Here is a 20,828-nt window from a genome sequence, read left to right on the forward strand (position 1 = left end):
CAGTCCACAGTGGAGACTCACCATGAGGGGAATCAGCTTCAGTCCGCAGTGGAGACTCACCATGAGGGGAATCAGCTTCAGTCCGCAGTGGAGACTCACCATGAGGGGAATCAGCCTCAGTCCGCAGTGGAGACTCACCACGAGGGGAATCAGCCTCAGTCCACAGTGGAGACTCACCATGAGGGGAATCAGCTTCAGTCCACAGTGGAGACTCACCACGAGGGGAATCAGCTTCAGTCCACAGTGGAGACTCACCACGAGGGGAATCAGCCTCAGTCCACAGTGGAGACTCACCATGAGGGGAATCAGCTTCAGTCCACAGTGGAGACTCACCACGAGGGGAATCAGCTTCAGTCCACAGTGGAGACTCACCACGAGGGGAATCAGCTTCAGTCCACAGTGGAGACTCACCACGAGGGGAATCAGCCTCAGTCCGCAGTGGAGACTCACCACGAGGGGAATCAGCTTCAGTCCACAGTGGAGACTCACCACGAGGGGAATCAGCTTCAGTCCACAGTGGAGACTCACCACGAGGGGAATCAGCTTCAGTCCACAGTGGAGACTCACCACGAGGGGAATCAGCCCATAAGCAAGTGGCAAGCATGAAGAGGGCCGACAACCAGATTTCTATCCAAGACAGAATAAAGCTTTAGTAATGCTAATTGGTGTATCCTGGGATATTATATAATTTTCTCATAAACTTATTAATTTGAAACAAAATGACTTATCTTTGTCCTTATGTGTAACAGGGCCGGTGGGAAAGTCAACAGGATGTATCCCAAATACTAGTTTCCAGCAGAATAACTTCAAGTCCTCCAGCTCACCCTGTCTCTCCCCAGAATAACCAGTCTCCTGATCCTGGTGAGTTGTCTTCATCTGCTAATCACTGCCATGAAATGTGAGCATCTTTCAGGATGTCCTGGTGGTTGGAGTGTTACCTTGGCTTGGAAGGGTGACTTTATCCTGCATTCCTCTTGATAAGTCACCTTGTGCCCATCTTGGTTTGTTTGCTAACACTTGTGGGTTTTTACCTATGTGTTCCGTGATGACTCAGCTTTTACTTACTCTTATGTGTTAGGTTTGCTGTCATGCTTGTGTTAACCTCACACAATGGCTTGGGAAGCCGTTCTCCTCATCTCCTCTGCATGTGTTTCTGTGGGATTGGCAATACTTACTCCTGAGATACTTGACAGCCTTGCCCAGTGACGTTGTCTGATTGTGTTGATTATTGTTTATTTTCATAAATATCACAGTATTATTCTGTTTCGTTTTTTTTTTAAAAGATTTACAGTCGGGTGTGGGGTTCACACTTTAATCCCAGCACTGAAAGATGCCTTTAGTAGTTCATACTGCTAGATTTACTTACAAATGACACTTGGAAAATGCATAGAGCAAAAGTTATGTGTCGTTGTTTTTATTTTGTCCTGTCTCTTTCTGTTTATTTGACAGGACTGGGTGGCATAGCAGCCTCTTACTTGAACCCAGTGAAGTCCCTGGTGCCACAGATGCCAAAGCTGCTGAAGTCACTCTTCCCTGTCCGTGACGACAGAAGAGCCAGACAGTCATCTCCCCTTGCACACCAGGTGAGGAAGCCATAGTGAATGTTTCTCTGATGTGTGCTGGCATTGTTGTGTTGCTGTTCCAAAGCTGGAGGTAGAGGAACAGCCCTGTGGGTATTAGAGCCGGCTCTAGCCCTGGGAAAGCCTGTGATAATGTCCCCTGACCTCCCCTCCCTTCTGATAGCAGAGCTGTTTGAATGTATTGACACTCTATCCTTTCTGTTCCAAAACAGAACGCCAAGTCTGCTACTAATGTGATTTATGGTGATACCGCTTAGTGCAACAACAGTCAGATGTATAGAGGTGCACTTAGTGTTGTTTGTGTTGCCAAGTAGAAAATGTAATTCTATTTTTAATTCTTGATTTCATTTTTCTTTTCAAACTTTTTTGAATCATGACTCTCCCCCCAACTCTCTCCTCCTTAGTAGACAATCAGTTCTTTGACTCAAAGTGGTCCTTTGTCTCCCTTCCTTTAAAAAAAAAAAAACTTTGCCTAGTAATGGAGTAAGTATCAGAGAAAATGTTCTAGGAAGCTGCTTCTATGCAGCGGTGAAAGGAATCCACTTGGAGATGCAGACTGCAGTCATGTAGGCGTTGACTCGTAGGAAAAGGATGACTGAGGAAACACAAACCGGGCAGGTGCGTTGTTGAGATGGGTCTTTTGACATCAGCTCCCCCATATTTCGCATGTCCGAGTGGCGGGAATGCAGGTCAGGAGCTGTTGGAGGTGGAGCGGCGGTTCCTGAGGACTGTGTGGAGGCATCTTCAGGAGGGGCGCTGCTGGTGTCAGTGAGCTGTTAGGCATGGGGGAGAGCTCCTGCCCTGTGTGACACAACCATGCACATCAGCACATGGAGCAGATGGCAAAATGAAACACAGCAATTTTGAAAATGTTGAAACTGAACTTAGCTAAGCAGGTCCAGGGTCACATGACAGTTATAGAGACACAGGAGTGAATGGAGGCTCAGCAGGCAAAGCCGACTTCCGCAGTGGTTTGTCACTATGCACACTGTGCTGTTTTAAGCTTGTCATCATTGATTTGAGGGTCTGTCTATCCGATTCCTAAAGTAACTTCAAAAAGAACTGCACTTCCCTAGTCTGTCCTGGTGACCATTTCATTTCACCCGCATTCGTGTGCCCCGTGGTGACTTCACATCAGCTTCAATGGCCACGGTTTCTCAGCTGTTGTTCAGATGGAAGGAAATGGGAGTCCTGTTGAAGACGAGAGGCTTTTGTTAAGCTACGTTCAGCTCTTACCAGAGCAAGCCAAAGCCCTGGTTGCACGTGAGAGCTCACTTCTGCTCATACTGTTCCTGCACTAAAGCCATGAGCTCTGGCTAGGACGGAAACGGCAGCTGTTAGAGACAAAGCCCCTAATGGGAGCATAAAGGTATAAAGGCCGTCTGTCATATCCAGGTGACAAGATGTCCTAGAGATTTGGAAGGTTTTCTGAGCAGTTTCTGTGCACTTAACTGTACTTATGTTTTGAGCACACATGAGCAAGGCTGAGGCTGCTGAGGCTGACCTTATACAAATACTTTGTGAATGTATGAAAATATAAATTAACATTGGACTTAGTGACAATGCCTGGTGGTGCAGCTAAAGCATTAGCTGTGATTTGTGAAGACACCTCTCTGGGGAAGGTGTCTCCTTATCCTCAAGGTCGCACACAGTCTCTGTCCTCATCTGCACAGAGCTGTCAGCCTTGCTGTCACTAACAGCAAGCCTCTCCTAGGCTACGTGTCTGGGTATCTCCTTGACCCTCTGTATTTATTCCCCTGTAAGCAGTTCTCTTCCTCTGGGTAGCCCACTTCATTCCATGCTTTAACTATTCATATGAAGCATAAGGCTGTGGTTTTGAAACCTTCTGAAAATAAAGCCAAATCTGCATTCTTACTGTGGCTTACAGCACTCACTCTCCAGGACTGAGTGCCCACCTTTGAGTCTGATTGTGCTCCCCTCCCCCATCGCCATTCTAAGACGCCCCAGCCCCACTACCAGTTATCTTAGGAATGCCTGGAGCACACGTCAATCAGAGTTTCGGCTTCAGCTTTTCCTTCCAGTGCTGGCAGGCCCTTTGGTCTCTCCTGCGTTGGTTTAGAGCTGTGCTGTTAAGGAAGCACAGCCAAGTTCACAGTAGCCTTCTCCGAACCAAATAAAAACAGCACCAGAAACACGTCTTTTTCCTGGGACTTGCTGGGTTTCCGTTTGTTGACTGTCTCCCTCTGGAGTATAGCTCTAGTGGACAGGGCTCACTGCTCTGAGTCGGCCTGGCAAGTCACATACTAAGTTGTCTTAGTCTGCTTGTATGAACATGGAGATGTGACCTGCGTGGGCCTCTGCCATGTGTGTAGACAGCACTGTGTATGGGGTGGGGGTGAGACAGGCACGACTGAGTGTGGACTGAGGTGTCAAGACATTTATGTGCTTTCTCTCCTGGGTGGACGGGCATGCCACCGAAACAGACTCCCAAAGGGATTCAGTTCCTCCCCCTTCAGCTCCGAGCCTCCGCCTCACTCTCCCTGCCTGTCTGCTAAAGCTCTGTGGGATGGGACTGTAATTGTAAGTGGCAGTAGCAGTTTTCTCTCAACTCGGGTACTTGAACCGTGCTTTGTCTGCTGCTTCCTGGATGTGCATCTGCGGACATGGGGTCTCAGTGCCAGCCAGGCTCCTGCGTCCCCCTCCTCCTTCCATTACTTCACTCACTTGACAATCTTGTATACCTGGTGGTTGAAATTTTGACTTAAAAAAATTCTTCCTTGTGGCTTCTCCAAAAACAAACAAACAAACAAAAAAACCAGGATCGTCTTGTTTGTAGCCTTGGGCTTTGACTTTCTCTGTTCTGCTGGTGGAAGTCAGGGCAAGAGTCGTCCCTGAACTTGCAGGCCTGCTCCAGTCTTAGCAGTTCTGGATTAGTCTGCCCTACCTCCTGTGGCAATAGCTTTATCTCTGTGTTGTCTTACAGGGGCCTCCAGGGGAGTGGGTGGGGTAGTAATATCCTGAGCTTGACTGTGGAGATGAAGCACTTGTACCAGATGATGTCTGAGGGCAGAAGAGGCCCTGAATCTCTCACATTTCCATCGGTCCATCAGCAGGGCAGGGGGGAGAAAAATGTAGGTTTGTTATGAGACATTGAATATTACAAAAATCTTCATTGGTGTCCTTGGCATTTGCAGTCAGGAGTGTCTGTTACCTCCCCTCCCCCGCCACTCCCAATGCAGGACATGGCACTGGTAGGAAGATGTCTGGGCACTTGAAGCAGGAACCCCAAAGGATCAAGAGGGAAACCCCACATCAGTCACTGCTTCTGATTCCAGAGAATGGGCCAGATGATTTTGGTTCCTGGTTTTGTGGCTCAGGATGTTGGCTCACAATTTTTTCTTTTGCGATGGAAGGTCTTCTTTGTGTGAGTGTACTCATAGAGTTGGGCTTCTCATTTTCATGGTGCGCGGTTCTGGTTGTAATCAGTTTCTGTCTGAGTTCCAGAAATGCAAAGATACTGCACGGAAAGAGGTGGCAGCTGACAAAATTGCTGTCTTTGACCTTCTGAGGCACATTTAGTAACGAATCTGGAAAATAATGAACTACAATTAATGAAACCCGCACCCGTGTTCAAGTATGTTTCTCAGACAGCACATACAGTAATTGAAAGGACTTCCTGCTCTCTAATTAGTTAGATTGAATTAATTTGCCATGATAGCTTTCTTCATGTTCTGGAAATCTGTGTTCCCATGAAGCTGTTGGTGTGCTTCAGAGCTTGAGACACCAAGTGGCAGTCTAGGGAATGAAAGGGTTAACACCAGTGACTTCCCACCAGCCACAGACAGCTCCCCTTCTGCTTACTTCCCTGTGCCGGCAGCTTTGGGTGGAGTGGCTGCAGGAGGTTTTGGTATCCTCGGGGGCAGGGGACCACTGTCAGATAGTGCCACCCTGTTGAGGAAACTTGAGACCCAGGTAGGCTCTGCCCCTCCATCAGGCCTGGAGCCTAAGCTTTAGGTTATAGCATGGGCTGAATAAATTTCAGCTGAGTTTGATTAACAATAACCAAGTAATAGCGTTCATTGAATCACTGAATCAGAAAGTATTTAAAGAACCAGACAAACTCTGGGAAGAAAAGAGCCCCCTCGACCTATATCTCCTTATCCTGCTCTTTCCTGTTTTAAAAGATGATCATGGGCAGTGGGGATTGTGGGCTGCTTCAGAATAGGGAATTAGAAAGTCAAGTCCATGTCTCGCTGGTCTGCAAGGCAGAGTCCAGAAGGAAATGGGAAGACTGTTGAAGTTTGCATAAAACCCTCACAGGAATTGTGTGTTCATCAGAAATCTCAAGTCACCTCCTGTGATTGACAGTGCCATGTGGCGGGCAGGGTAATAGTGCCTTTGACAGAACCTGTCGTCGTCGGTCTGTCCCCCTCCCCATGTGGAGAACACATGTGGTTGGATCACCACCTTCATGTGTGTGCCTTATGCTGGTGACAGGGTGATTCAAGGGCACCGTCGTGGCTGTCAGAACACTCACTTCTCCGTTTGCAATAGAGTCACCAGATGGGTGAAACACTGGCACCGTCATGCCTGACACACACTATCCACATCAGCCTGACACGCAGAGTGTAAAGTGGAAGGCAGCTGTGGGAACATGGATGTGGCAGACACCAGGCACTGAAGGTATCACCACCTTCCCTGAGCGTGCTTCTGCCCTCACTGTACCCCATCCTGCAGGCAGCGCTCTCTCCCCTCATGAACATGGTCCTTAGACACAGCTCTCCCTTGATGAAGTTTCGCTGTAGCTTGGTCTTCAGTAGCATGTGCGTCTGTAACCAGGCACTGCTTTCATCAGAATCTTTAAAAGCTAGATGTTTCTAAAGCCCAACGTCTGGCTTTGTTTGCTTAAGCTTTCCTCATACCTTCAGGAAGGTGAGCTGTTGGCTTCTGATTATTTGCAGGAAAAAATACAATTTACAACTCTTATAAAACTAATCCCTACTTGTACTTAAATCATTGATTAATATTTATTAAAATACAAGCTGAGTGTTATAGTTAGGCACCATTTTGATTAAATTAAAGGTAGTAGGTAAACCTTAGAAAAGGTTTATAGATAAGAAAAATGCATCTGAAAATTCAATATTCAGTAAGTTTAAAGTAATTAATTTTTCCTTTGGCCAACCTCTTGTTCTTTTTACCTGGCCTTATGCTAAAATTTATGAGGATCTTTCCCCACGATCTCTGTTTCATTCTCTGTGCTGTTTGTGAAGTAACTGATGTACATGCTTATTCGTTGAGAAAACACAGACAGCAAACTCGTTGATGCCCTTCTAAGAGTAGAGGGCAAGATGTTCCTTCTGAGCTCTGTAGACAGAGGCACAGGCAGTGCCCAACGTGTGTGTGTGGCATAGGGAAGGGAGTGGTGTTCATCAAGCCAGGATTGACATTTTGAGGGCGAGCTGTGATCTTAGAAATGACTGTTACCACTTCCTGGAAACACTGCCAGGCTGTGGTGGCTGAACAGGGCTCTGTTGGGTCTCAGCAGTGTGCAGCAGGCCATGCACAGGCTCCTTTGGGTCACCAACTCAATCCAGCCACGGTGCTTTCGGCAGTAGGCTATGCCTGAGCCCTGGTTCTGGAGTGGGAAACAGATGATTGTATTCAGCCTTCTCGTGGGACTTCTTAATATTTATGGTTGTGAAATACTTTGCAGTCATTTTTATTAATAGTTACCAGATGTGTCATAAGGATTAATGAACTTATGATCTAAAATGTTTTGAGCTCCTGAAATAGAGGCGATGTCTGTGCAGGGAATATGGAAAAGAGCATTAAGATGCAAACAGTTGAGCTCGAAGGGTGAAGCTATGGTGTGGGAAGGAGCAGTGGCTCACATAAGGTCCAGTGTAGTTTGTAGATGGATCTGGTACCCTTACAGTGACCGCTGCATTCATCACAGGCCATTGTCTCACATGGGAGGCTCAGCCCTGCCCACCGTGCCCTCGTGTCTGGATGCACACAGTTCCTCTCAGCCTGGGTACTGGGTCTGACTTTTCCAGCCTCCAGACATCTTCCTCCTGAGCCTGAGTGCTCATTTCTGTGTCTCTGCCTTCTTGCCTCAGTTCAGGCCCTTACCTCTCCATAGAGCCACTGAAACGACGTCTTAATTGATCCCCTCACACTGAATGTCTTCCCTTTCTAACCAGTCTCTCCAAGCACTCTTCTCACCGGCCCCATTTGGAGAGCAGCTGCCTTTTGTGCACTCACAGACTTCCCCACAGCGCTGACCCTCTTCCTCTGCCGGAGCTTCTCAAGACCCAGAAGGAGTAACTTCTCCTGGGGAGATGAATAGGATGTGCCTTATACACAGTCCCATCCCTGCTGTCCGCCATGTTGCTCAGGCTGGCCCTGCATGGTCCCACGGTCCCTTCTCCCCTGCATCCCCTCAGCCTTAGATCCTTCCATCCTGGTATCCCTTCCACACGCTTCATTTTAGTCACTTGCTTACAACCCCCACCCCCATCACCACCAGATTGCCATTCCCTAATGAGAAAATGCTGCGGACATCGAGACCTTGAAAGTCTGCGGGAATGGTAACACATCAGAAGCAGGGCTCGGTCTGCTAATTCCTGCAACTGTTTTGTTAGGGAGCCACTGGAGCTTACAGTTGCTGAGTCATGAGGCGTCTGAGCGTCCTTCCACGCTCACTGTGACATCAGCAGATGTCTGTGCTAGTGGCCACTGTCCCATCCTGCTAGGCTTCTACGTTTGCATGCTCTAGTGGTGGCAGTTTCCACCTCAGAGGGACAATTCCCCAAATCTCATTATTTCCAGTCAGACCCAACTGAATCTTGCAGTCTGAGCATGAGAAATAAACCTCGTACTGTCTTGAGTAAGAAACACGCCCTGAAAACCTTCCTGTTTGGGTGGACTTTGATCTGCGGGGTAAGAATAGAGGCAGAGGTGGAGTGCAGGTGCACACAGAAGATGACTCCACTCTCAGTGTGGTTGGGGGCTGGGGGCTGTGGAGGTGGTGCTAAGACCAAGAGCTTTTCTTATGGTCGAGGCATGGAGGAGGAGGCAGGGAGTCTTGGAGTTCAGGCTCTTTGAACTGCATGACAGTGGCCCTGCTGCTACAGGACACCCTCTCGTGTCCACTGTCTCAGCCACATATGCTCCTAACTCGTTCCTCTGCCCACCCTCGTCCTTCCATCCTGCTCCTGTCTGCATTCTCCTCGGCACCTTCTTGGGGCCATCCCATCACTTTCAGTGGGTAAAAGCCCTGTGACCCATGTGGCTATGGTGTCACCTTTGCCAAAATGTGTGTGTGTGTGTGTGTGTGTGTGTGTACATGTGTGTGAGTCATTTGCAAATGAGAGAAGGTGGACAGTCATGCTTAGGCCTGAAGGCCCTGTCTCATAGTCAGAACTACACAGAATTCTCAGGGCCTGTGATCCTGGGAACCAGAATGGAGGCTTGGTTAGTTTACGTTTCTGCTGTCTGAGCAGCGAGCAGTTGCCATACCCCTGGCTTTTCCTCCCTGGGGTCCTCTGGTAAATACTTCAACCTTTCTAGGTCAGAATGGTGACACGAGTCGTAGTAGAGCTGTGGCCACTGAACAGGGAGAGGGCAGCCCATGCTGTGCCCCCGCCTAGTTGTTGTTCCTGAGCAGAGCTGGGGAAGGGGACACGGAAGCCAGAATTGGCAAGCGCTGGAGGCAGAAATGGTTCCTGGTTTCTTCCAGAGACCTTCACGCTGCTGTCTACCTCTTTGTCCCATACTGCTGAACTCACTGCAAGATGAACCTGGCTCCTGCTTCCTCCTTCTGACTTTACGCTTTTACCCAGATTCTCAGCTTTCCTCTAATGCTCCTTGAATCACGTGTTTGTAAGTCAAGAAGTCTTCTGCTGTGATGTTTCACCCCCTCTTTTGGGCTCTTCTCCCCGAATTTTCTTACTGCTATGTCTGCTTGACTGCAGCTGTCTTTCCTATCAGTCTGCACTGCACGGTCAGCGAGGCTCTGACTCTTGGGTCTTCTGCTTGCTCTGCTAGGAGTCAGGTGACTTCTCTCTCTTTCCCTAGCTTGGTTAGTCTGGGATGCCCAAGGCTGCCCATATGTCCTTGTCTGCCTGGTGCTCCAGCGAGAGAAGCTTCCTTCCTTCTCAGTCCTGTGACATGTTACGTGCTCTGAGTGCGCTCAGGTTGTCTCCCAGCTCCTGACTCCTGCCCCAGTTACTCCGTGTAGAGACTTGCACTTAAACAGTCTATCCTTGGTCAGCATGTGTCTGTGACCACAGAGCAGCATGACACTTGTATGTATGTCTTGTCTCTGGCTGGGGCGAGCCTTCACTGGCTTCCTTTCTCTTGTGGTGTGGACCCTGGAACCCACAAGCCTAATTGGTAGGAGTGTGGTGATGTCTCCTAGTGACTCCTGGCAGCTTTCTGCTCTGTGCCCCTGTGCCCTTTGTGGGTCTCTCACTCATGCACTTGTCTCCCCAGCCTGTGCCCCGAATCTTGGTGCAGCCTACCTTCTCAGATGCCCGGGCAACGAGGACAGAGGAGGTGAGTCACCAGGTTGGGGCTGTTCCACTTGCAGAGGTGGCCCTGACACTAGCTAGGATCCTTTTGTCCACACCTGCCTTTCCCCTTTGCTTCTCACTTTGATAATTAACTACAATGTAGGTCACTGTCTTCTCCCTGCACAGGCTCCTTGTTACACTTGGCTATTTTCAACCTGCTAATCATATGATTGCTAAAGTCTTTGGTGCTTGACTGCTAATGTAGTCTGTGCTTTAATAGCTCACTGCTAGGCAGAGGGGATTTCTATAAACAGAACCATCTCCTTGTGAGCATTTGCTTAATTCTCAGTTTTACATTTCATTCTGGTTCATGATATCTGTGTGAAGACTGATGCTAAGCTGGGAGGAAACCATCTCTTATGGTAGCACTCACCGTCCCGTGAACAGTAGGCCTCCCTTGTCCACTTCCCCCACACCTCCAGTCTCGGGAGATGCCATGTCTTCACAGGGGAAGTTTACTCATTCAGTCAGCAGCAAACAGGGCCCAGTGGTTTGAAGGAAAAGTCCCCCTTCAGGCAGCATCCCATTTTGAAAGTGCCCTGTCACTCCAGTGCCTTCCTGGTGTCCTAGCCCTCTCAAGGAGTCCCTTCCCCTGGGAGCACAGCCGTTTGTTGTGTGGACAGTTTTGAACAAGAGCAGGACTCTCACTGGCAAGGCCACCTTCATCCTCATGGCCTCACGACCTCTGGACATTCCAGAGGCAGCAGTTAGGTTGCAAGTGACAGATCACCTTCAGCCATGAGGAACTGCTCGCGAGGTGCTGGCATGGTAGGCGGCACGTATATCGTCTCCCTCTACCGTCTTTGGTCTGTGCCATCACTGTTTGGTCCCTTCGGTGGGGAACGTGGGCAAGCACCTCATCTTCCCTTGGCCTTACTGTAAATGACTGTGTCTATAGTTCCTGCAGCCTGCTTCCCACAGTGAATCAAGTGGGACACCTGCCACCTGAGGCTGTCTATGCCTCTCCTTCATGCTTCTCTATGGCCAGAGCAGCCTGGATGGAACTGGGGGTAAGCGTGGAAAGGGCCCTCTCTCAAAGCCACAGGGCATGTCCAGATTCTTTTGTAGCTCTGTGTATTCTACTCCCCACATCCAGCAGTAGCTAACTAGAGTAGGAAAGAATAAATAAAGCATGTCTAAGTTGCGGAAGAAAAATGATTGAAGGATTGCTTAATCTCTCAGCATATTTATGGCAATGACGGTTATTGATCTGCTAGATTGAGTAAGTTTTCAGTGACAGCCCCATCACAAAAATGGGCTGTTAATCTCGAGAGGTGCCGTTAATTCCCTCTCCAGAAAGGGTGCCTTGTGGGCAGCGAAGGCTTCTGGAAGCAGGAATATAAATGACAATTCACGGGAAAATGCGTGATTTATCAGACTGCTGCATTAAGCCAAGAAACTGGAAAAGACGTATAGATCTTAGCTGCTTCCCAGTTCAAATAAATCCTGTGTTTCAATGGGAAAGTGACCACAGCTGTACATAAATATTGAGATGCAGCTTCCCTTTCCCTGCGCAGCCTCCCACCTTGTTTCCTTCCCACGGTTGTCCCTGGCATGTGGGTACAGAATTGGGAGTTGGTGCTCTGCTCCCTCAGGCAGCCTTAGTTATCTAAAAGAGCGTCCTACACTCACTTCCCAAACACTGGGCCTAGCGGGTGCCCTGCCATTACTGCAACATGCTAGCTTTGTCTTGTCTCTTCCATCTGGTAACTCGGACAGAGATGTGAAAGGCCATTGCCCCTGGCTCTGTCTTTGCTTGTGAGAAACCCTGACCCACGTCCCAGGATTAGAGGCCCCCAGCCCCGACACCGACAGCCAGGAAAGCCAGCTCCTAGAGAAAGAGTCATGGCCACAGGAGTCCTGGGTCCCCTCCTTGTCCTTGACTCCCAGCCTGAGCACCCCACCCAACACTGTCTGAGGTCAGTGCCTCCTGGTGCCTGCATTGCTTGCTAAAGCACTTTCAGATCCTCTGGTGAGGTCATCCTTTGGATTTGACCAGAGAAAAGTACTCCTTTGCCCTCTTTATTGTGTGTTTCTGTCTCACTGTGAGAACAGTGGTGGGTGAAGGCCATCTGCTTCCATGGGAACAGTTACCTGAGACCAGGAAAGCTGGGACAGGCATAGTGAGGTTAAGTGTGTACTGCTTCGTGCTCCCTGGAACAAGGAGCCTTGCTGTGTGTCATCCTACCCTGCCCCCGAGTGCAGGGATGAACATCTCTGTGGAAGATGAGCTGCAAATGCAGCAGGGCCACTCCTGAACACAGGTATATAGCTCAGGCCTCACCTGGCATTTGGCTCCAGGGCCAAGGCAAGCTCTGGCTATGTTTCCTTCAGGTGTGTGCTGTCCCTCAGCCTGGAACAGCTCCTACCCAGGCTTCAACATAGAGCTGGTAGAGCTAGCCTGTGCTTTGATTGTGTGGGAAGGCCTTTTTCAACTCTCCTCAGTATATCTTTTGCCCTTCTGCAGGCTCAAGGTGGCAGCCCAGTGCCTGGTGGGGCTTTGGAGTCCGTGGTGCAGATGGCGGCCCCTGCAGTAAAGATCTGTGACAAACCTGTCAAAGTGTCTTCCTTGCCATCTACCATGGTGGTTACTCAGCCCCCAGAAGGGCAAGATGGCCCCCCCAGTCCCTTGAGTGAAGCTTCCAGTGGCTACTTTTCCCACAGTGTCTCCACTGCCACCCTGTCAGAAACATTCACCCTAGGCCTGGACACCACAGGCCCTGGCAACCAGACACCTGGGTCTCCCCCTGCCCTGAGTCAGGTCACCCCAGAGCCTGAGCTGGCTTTCCTCTCCTGTTCTAAGAGCCATCCACCTGCCCTGGAAGAGCCCCAGGTACTGCCTGCCACACCTTCTCAAAGCATAGAGCTGGAGGTTCCCAGACCACCCCTTCTTTCTGAACCTACGTCTACTGTGCCCACATCCCCATTCAGAATCCGGAAAGTGCGGACCTCAGAGCTTAAGTCCTTCACAGGCATGCTGGGGGGTGCCTCCCCTGGAGCTGAGGAGGACCCACTGGCTTCAGAAGAGCCCAGCCATGCTGGGGGACAAGCCCTGGGGAGGCTAGAAGTGACATCTGACTCTGAGGAGGCCAGCGAAGTCCCTGAGTGGCTCAAGGAGGGAGAGTATGTTGTTGTGGGCACCAGCAAGACCGGCATCGTGAGGTACATTGGACCCACTGACTTCCAGGAGGGGACATGGATTGGTGTGGAGCTGGACCTGCCTTCAGGTGAGTGGGCTGTGGGTGCTCCTGCGGAACGTGCCCCTGGGATGTGCCCAGTGACATCAGTCACACTCTTCAAGCCCCCTGACCCTTCATAAACCAATGCTAGCATGTTTAAGGTCTCTAAAACATCAGAGACCCAAGGGTCACCGAAAACAACTGTGAACTTGGTGTAATGCTTTTAAATCTGGCTGTGTGGCCGAGACTGGTTCAGAAAGACTTGGGCCCAACAATCCTCTTGCTGTAGCCTCACCATCACCTGGGGCTATAGCTGGTTGCCACCACGCCCAGCATTCTCTGTAAAGTGGCAGTGGCACCAACCCAGGCTGCATTCAGTGCTCTTGAGACTCCAGGGCACTTCGCTTGAGCTGGTTGCTCGAGGGAAGGTGGAGTGTTGAGGACTCTTGACTCTCAGGGCCAACTGCAGAGCTCAGAAGTGGTCAGAAAGCAGGGGAGGTCCTAAAGAATCACTTGCCAGACTTCTATCCAGACATTTCCCAGTGCTGTTTTCTCCCTCAGGAGTAGACTCTAGGGGCCCAGCACCCTGGCCTCTCAGGCCCTTCCATCCCTGTTGCAGATGCAGGCCAGGCTTTATTGGGTACTCATTTCCCACCTGCGCCAGTGAAACCTGCAGTTCAGTGCTTTTGAGCATACCTGCTGAGCTGGCCGCCATCACTGGCTCTGTATTGTCACATACTTGTCACCTCCCAGGGAAATCTCTTGTCCCAGCCCTGGGTTACAGCTAATCTGCTTTTTGTCTCTAAGTTTATGGGAGGCCATGATCTGGGCTTGGCTTCTTTCCTAATGTGTGGCCAGGGTCCCCTTCTGTGGTGGGGCCATTGCAGCTCCTTCCTGTTTATGGCTGAGCTCTGCTGCATGGATGTCTGTGCTCTTAGGCTGCTCTCAGAGCAGGCTGAGGACAGCCACATGGACACAGGGGCCCATCTCTCTTGCTCAGCGTTGAGCGTGTGCAGAGGGCAGATGGTTTCCAGAGTGGTCGCCCCCTCGCAGTGCTGGAGGGCCAGGTGTGAGCATCTTCTCCCTTTTGGAGCACAGAGAGTTCCTTGGTCTGGGCAGGGAGAGATGAGAGTGCAGCGTTTGGACTGCAGGGACACTGTGGCTGAAATGTGCAGTCCACTGTTCCTGCAGCAATAACTGCCCAGGCTGCCACGAGAGAGCTGGCTCCCTGCCACTGTCTGGACACTCAGAGCTAGCAGTTTTTGCCAGGGTGGACTCCAGCCTTTAGGAGGGCACTCTCAGAGCCCAGCACTAGGCCCTGCTGTCTCTCCACCAGCCTGTGACCTCATAGGCCCATTCATTCCTAACTGCAGGCGCAGGCCAAAATGATACCCCGTCCCTGAGCCAAATGCTTCCTTTGAAGTCACTGTCTTTAAAAATAATCTGACACAGAATAGCTTGATTGGAAGTGGCTCAGGATGATAGCTGCAGCACGGCTGGGAAAAAATTCAGATCTGCTCTTTGCAAAGTGCAAAGGGGGATTCAGGAAGAACCTTGTGTCTTGTGTCTGCAGCTGAAATCCAGAACTAAAGAGAATTAGTAAATAATTTACCAACAGGAGCTACCTAAGCACATGTTTTTGTTCACATCGCTGTGCTAGGTTCAAATTCACCATCATGATGGTGAGCGACATCCCCCACTTGACTTTTAACTGTGCAGAGGGGAAAATGCTACAGGAATAAGATTCTGATGGGAACAAGCGCTGTGAGGGAAAGAAGTGTGCTGAGAAAGGGGGAGGGCAGCTGTCAGGAATGCCACGAGCTATTCAGAGAAACAAAGGACGCAGGAAGCAGAGCTGGGAAGGCTGCTGCCATCAGGGTCGGGCAGGGCAGCACTCCTGAGTGTGGCCCAGCTCCCTGAGTGTGAGGACCAGCAGGAAGACGGCTCTGAGGCCTGAGGGGTGCCTGGTACCTGCATCTAAGGGTTTTGTGGGAGGTAGTGCACTTTGGTCAGGGCTTGAAAAGATCACTTCTTGCAGAATATACAGGGGGAGTAATGGGAACAGGAAGTTTACTGTGAGGAGTGGCAGTTGTATGGGCTGGAGAGGATTGTGGGTAAGGTTGTGGGAGGTGTGGTGAACAGTGGTCAGGGTTGGGGAAGATATGTAGAAGCTGCAGCCGGGGACAGATGGTCAAAGGGGGATCGTTTGGGAGGAGTGTCAAGGTGACAGTGTGTGACATCAGAACAGGTCACGAAGGGCCAGAGAGCTGCACGTCAGGAAATCAGGGAAGGACCCTGTCTCACGGGATCCACGCTAGGTGCTCTGGAGGCCCAACTGGGGAGTCACGCCTGGACTGAGCTGTGGTCTGCATGCAGCCAGCTGGGCCCTTAGCTGAGACCAGATGAGGCGGAGCTGGGGTGAGAGGTAGCCAGTTAAGAGATTGTGGCAGTGACCAAAAGGGTTATGTGTGAGGATGTCTGAAGAGAGGCAGAGCGACCACTGCAGGCCCTGGCTACTTCCCAGAGATGAGCAGGCAAGGCAGGCACTAAAAGAAAGATAACCTGGTTACCATGGCTCCCGGGTGGGCTCTTCCCTGTCTACTCCGTCTCCCTCTCACATCCCCTACTCACCTGTCAGAGGAAGTTGTCGCTCCTATAGTTCTTGACAGCCCAGTGTGGCATCTGCTGACACACTCTGCCGTGATTTTGCCAGCTTCTTGGATGAACCTGGGTCACCTGCCCTCCTAAGCTTACGTTTGTGTTCTCAGGAAAGGGACTGGTGCTCCTGGAGGAGCAAGAGCCAGCTCTGCCTTGGTGGCCTCCCCAGTCCTCAGCAGGTCTCTGTCCAAGGCTTATTATCTCATGCTTGAGAGCACAGGGCTAAGGGTCTGTGGGTCCCTGGTGCCACTGTTTGCTGTCTTGAGAGGCTGCTGCTCTGCTCTAGGCTCACTGAACCACCTGTTTTCTGGGTTGGGTGGTGGATGGGGGTGGGCATGTTGGGCACAGTGAGGAAGGTAACATGGCGCCTCCGTGATGCAGCCTCCTTTTCCCACAGGAAAGAATGATGGCTCCATTGGCGGGAAGCAGTATTTCAAGTGCAACCCTGGCTATGGGCTGCTGGTGAGACCGGGCCGAGTCCGCAGGGCTACAGGCCCTGGGCGCAGGCGTAGTGCAGGGCTCCAGCCTCAAGGAGCCCCAGAGGCCCGCAGGAGTGCTACCATCTCGGGCTCTGCCACCAACCTGGCCTCACTGACAGCTGCATTGGCCAAGGGCGACAGGAGCCACAAGAACCCTGAGAACCGGAAGTCCTGGGCCAGCTGAATTGCACCCCACTCCTGGTGGACACTGATGGGAAGGGGGAGACCTTCTGGTACCTTCCTGGAGGACGCCCTTTCCCTGGAAGCAGGGCCATGAATGCTTTTTGCACAATGCAGGGATGGTGGGCAACCTGGTTCTCCGTCCTCCCTGGGAATCTGGAAGCTGCATTTCTTCCTCTACTTGATGAAGGCAGAGGCTCCTCAGCTGCACTTCTCCAGCTGGGGTGGAAGGTTTTGGGAGCCCAGAGACTTTGAGGGATGGTAGTTGGCTGGCAGGGCTGGAGTCAGGCCAGTTCCTCCTTGCCTGCTTGAAATGGGGGGGGTCCCAGCCAGGTTTGTTGGGCTCCCCTTTTCCTTATTCTGCTGACTTTACTAATGTCTTAATTTAAATAATGACCCTAACTAGTGTCTTGCCCTCCACAGACAGGAGTTCCCTCTTGTGCCCGGGGAGCAGCCCGTACCACTCTCTGTGCATCAGTCTCCCTAACCCATGTCCATCCTTCTGCGTGGCACACGGGGTTGCTGGGAGGCATCTTGGCTGGTGTCCAGTCTTTACACCAGAAAGTCTCTCCTTTTGGCTATTCATTCCCTAACAGGATGCTTGAACTATATTTATTTAATTTATTCTTTTCAAAAGCTGAAATAATCAGTGACCCCCAGCCGCTGCCTGTCCCAGCTTATCTGCCTAGGGCCGCCTTGCACTTACTGCCTCTGGCTGCTTGGAGCTGCAGCCTTTTGGAGGGTGGCTGCTGGAGGGGCCAGCAGATGAAGCCACTCTTCTGTTGCTAGATTGCAGATACACCATGGCCTTATTGTCACCGGGGTGAAGGCAGGCCCAGGGGCTTGACACAGCTCTAGCCCTTAGTACCTTGTTTCAGGAAACAGCTGGATAGTGTTTGACTCAGGGCAGTTCCTAAACCCTGACTACACCTGTGGGCCACCAGCTAGGCAGGCAGCGGTGAGGGGAGAACTGCCCTCCATTTTCCTTCCTTGGATATATGCTGCAGTCATGGTAGATCCCAGGACATGACCACCTCCTCCCTGGAATGTGTGTGTGGGCTGAGCAGGCAGGTCGAAGCCACCCAGTCCTGTTGTCCCAGGTTCTGCCCTGTTCTTCAGCTCAGAATGGAAGTTATTCTTGGCAGCTTGTTGTAAGTTTTGACCCTCAGAGTCTTTGATTTTTCGAGACAGGGTTTCTTTGCACAACAGTCCTGGCTATCTTGGAACTTTGTAGAACAGGCTGGCCTCAAACTCTGACCCTTAAGAACCACCCCCAGAAGGCTTTTGTTGGGGAATGGGTTTAGTGGCCCTTCAGATCACCTCAGCCTCCCCAGCCCTGTGGCCCCAGGCTAGTGTTGCTGGCACTCAGTCTGGACAGTCTGTGTTGTCTGATTATTAGCCCAGTACAAACCTCACTGCATCTGCGTGCCCAGACCGAGCAGAGGCTGATTCAGGGCAACAGAAGGATGGCGGTCTCCCTGGCAGAGCCGCAGACCCTGCCTTGTGCCTGCATGGAAGCCCCAGCAGGGGTGGGGTGTTGAGAGTTATACTCTGCTCTAGTCACCAGGGGGCCTGGCTGGCAGAGGGTCTGTCTGGAGAGACCTGCCTCTTATCTCCTGGAACAGCACAGATGAGGCAGGCACCAGGCCTTGTAACTCCTTTAGCTGGCATTTTGGGGATCCCCTCTAGATGTGTGTTGCTGAGTTAGCACTGCCAGTTCTGCCTGGCTTGTTCTTGGGGCAGCACAGAAGTTCTCGATTGTGTTTCAGTTAGAGGTTTTGTCCAGTCAGCGTCCATGGTGTCCCCCAGAGAGCAGTGCAGTCATTCTCTGAAGGGGCCAGAGTCCCAGAGTACCTCCTCCCTCTGGGGCGGCCATGCAGTGTGTGCTAGGGAGAGCAGTTCCTGTAGGCATAAGGCCAGTATTGTTATGCTGGGGGAAGGGACATTATGCCATCTGTCACTAAAACAGGATGTAAAGGGACTGCTGACTTCATCTTGTTAGCTGGGGCTCTCCAGAGCAAGTCGTGAGTGATCCAGCTCCACCAGCTGTTGTCTGGTGGTTCTGGGACCTTCTCTCCTTCCAGCCCACTTTCCTCCCAGCTCCTTGGACCTGAGGTTCCCCAGCCCTCCCCACTCCCAAGCTGCTGAAAAGCACCATTCCCACGGGGCCCTGCAGGACAGCCTTCAGGTGGCCCAAACACGGCCAGGACTGCTCCGCCCTCAAGTGGTTGGCGCTGGGGCCCAACTGTGGGGCTGTGTTTTGTAAGGGCAGTCCGCCTTCACAGAAGGCTCCTCGCTCTCATGTACCTTGGTGCTTCACGCCTTTAATGGGAGTGAAGTTTGGAGCCTCATGCTGGCAAGTTTATCTTCATGGGTGTTTCTTATGAGCTGTCCCTGTAGCTGAGAGGACCCTGTGTGTGTGTCTGCTATGAGGGTAGGGAGGTGACCGCAGGAAAGCTGGCGCTTCAGGATGGGTCTGAAGAGATGGAGGTCTTTGCAGGCCTGCAGGGCTTGCTGCACCCTCATGTCCCCTGCTGACTGGGCTGCTATACTAGATGAGGCCACACGGGCCAGCAGCATGCCACAATCTGTTACTCAATGCTTTTCTGGAGCAGGCTGACACTAACTTGCAGCTGGAAAGTAGTGATGTACAGGGGTCATGGTCGCTAAAATATCAGGTAGTTTAGGCAGGTAGTGGGTGTGTAGTTGGGGCAGAGGGCCATTGTTTCTGGGTTGTGTTTAGGGACATGGCCCCTGAGGAGCTGCAGAGATATAGATGGTGTCTCCACATCTGTGGTCTTCCCCACCACTTCTCATACCTTAGAGGCTCCATGTGGGAAGCAGGTGAGTGGCTCACACAGCATTAACCCACCTGCCCAAGCTGCCTGTGTATGTGGTGTGTTTGCATGGAGGGTGATTTGAAGCTTCTTGTGCCTCAAGGCCCAGGCCACCTCAGGTCGAGACTATAGGGCCATCTCTAGTGCCTTCCTTGGGGCCAGTGTCTAGCCTGTGCTTCCAGCCCCAACACTACCCAAAGCATCTTTCTCTTAATATCTGTGGTGCCTTCCTGGTGGGCTGTGGATATCCACGGTGTGGGGAGAGTTGGGAACAGCACGGGTGTGTGGATCATATAAATACGAGCTCACATGAAGTGATGTTGATTCCAGGATTACAGTGATTTGGTGCATATTAAATGGGAATTAAAAATCCAAAGACCCTGTAATGAATAGTAAAGATGATGATTTATGTTGTACGATGAACCAAACTACTGTAATTTTGTACCATAAATGCCTTTCTGTCAAGTGACCAACAGCTTCTAAATAAAGCCAGATGGTTTCTTGCTTATGTCTGAGGTTAGTCCTAGCTGTTCTTCTCTACCCTCACCTGGCTTTGCTCACTGTTCTGTGCCTTGGTGCAGGCCCCAGGGCACAGACTTATGTGCTCCATAGATTTGGAAGTAACCGGGCTTCAGGGCTAGCTAAGCACAGGTGGCAGTGTGGGTGTGCGGGTCCTCAGCTGTCAGGCAGGGCCGTCACCATCTGCTTCAGCCTGTGGGATAGGCCCCACTCTGGACTCAACTAGAGAGCGAAGAGCCCTTCTACTGCTGCAGACATGGACATGCCCTGGAACAGCTGTTTTAGGAAAGAGGCATCAATTAGGGCTGTGGCTGGCCAGCAGGGATGGATCAAGTCCCTTTGGGCTGTGGAACCTGACTTTAGGCCTGCTTACCAGGACGCCTCTGCTTCCCCTGGAGCGCCATTTTCAGCAGACAGGACTTGCTGTGTTTTTCTCCCTGGCAGTGCATCATTCTGCCCAACTCTGGTAAGTAGAATGTCCTGGGAATGCAGGGTCAAGGCCACCTGGAGGCCCGAGGGAAAGCGGCCACAGCCATAGGCAGCTCTGTCTGCACGGGGCTTGTTTGTATTCCCAAGTGTGGCAGAGTTATTCTCAGACATAAGCTCTGCCAAGAGGGACAGGAGTGTGGCAGCCAGGGGCAGTCCTGTGAAAGATGAGGCAGGATTCTGAATGGAACTGATCCAGCCTTGGATGGGTGAGGGGTGGGGTGGATACATCATCTTTCCTAGGCTGCTGTTACCTGGCAGGAGCAGGAGGAGTCTAGGCTGTCTGTACCAAGCCCTGGCATGGGCTCTAGTGACTGTCACACTTGATCCACTCTTTGCTTACTGAGTTACTCAAAGAACGTGTGCATCAATC

The 20,828-nt window shown here is 51.3% G+C and overlaps 1 protein-coding gene across 4 annotated transcripts in view; it reads left to right on the forward strand.

Annotated features, from left to right (window-relative positions):
• Kif13b (kinesin family member 13B) overlaps positions 1-19,958 on the forward strand; it is a 147,693-nt gene extending 127,735 nt beyond the window's left edge. For 2 of the 4 annotated variants that reach the window (XM_075949952.1, XM_075949954.1), the window contains 5 exons: positions 750-861; positions 1,450-1,583; positions 10,038-10,100; positions 12,585-13,344; positions 16,352-19,958. In XM_075949952.1, the coding sequence (XP_075806067.1) occupies positions 750-861; positions 1,450-1,583; positions 10,038-10,100; positions 12,585-13,344; positions 16,352-16,617 (1,335 nt within the window). In that variant the 3' untranslated portion in view covers positions 16,618-19,958. The remainder of the gene's footprint in view (positions 1-749; positions 862-1,449; positions 1,584-10,037; positions 10,101-12,584; positions 13,345-16,351) is intronic. The other 2 variants (XM_075949955.1, XM_075949953.1) reach the window with 1 other exon arrangement.
• Positions 19,959-20,828: the final 870 nt, after the last annotated feature.

The sequence above is a fragment of the Microtus pennsylvanicus genome, chromosome 15 (assembly GCF_037038515.1).
Source record: "Microtus pennsylvanicus isolate mMicPen1 chromosome 15, mMicPen1.hap1, whole genome shotgun sequence".
Lineage (NCBI taxonomy): Eukaryota > Metazoa > Chordata > Mammalia > Rodentia > Cricetidae > Microtus > Microtus pennsylvanicus.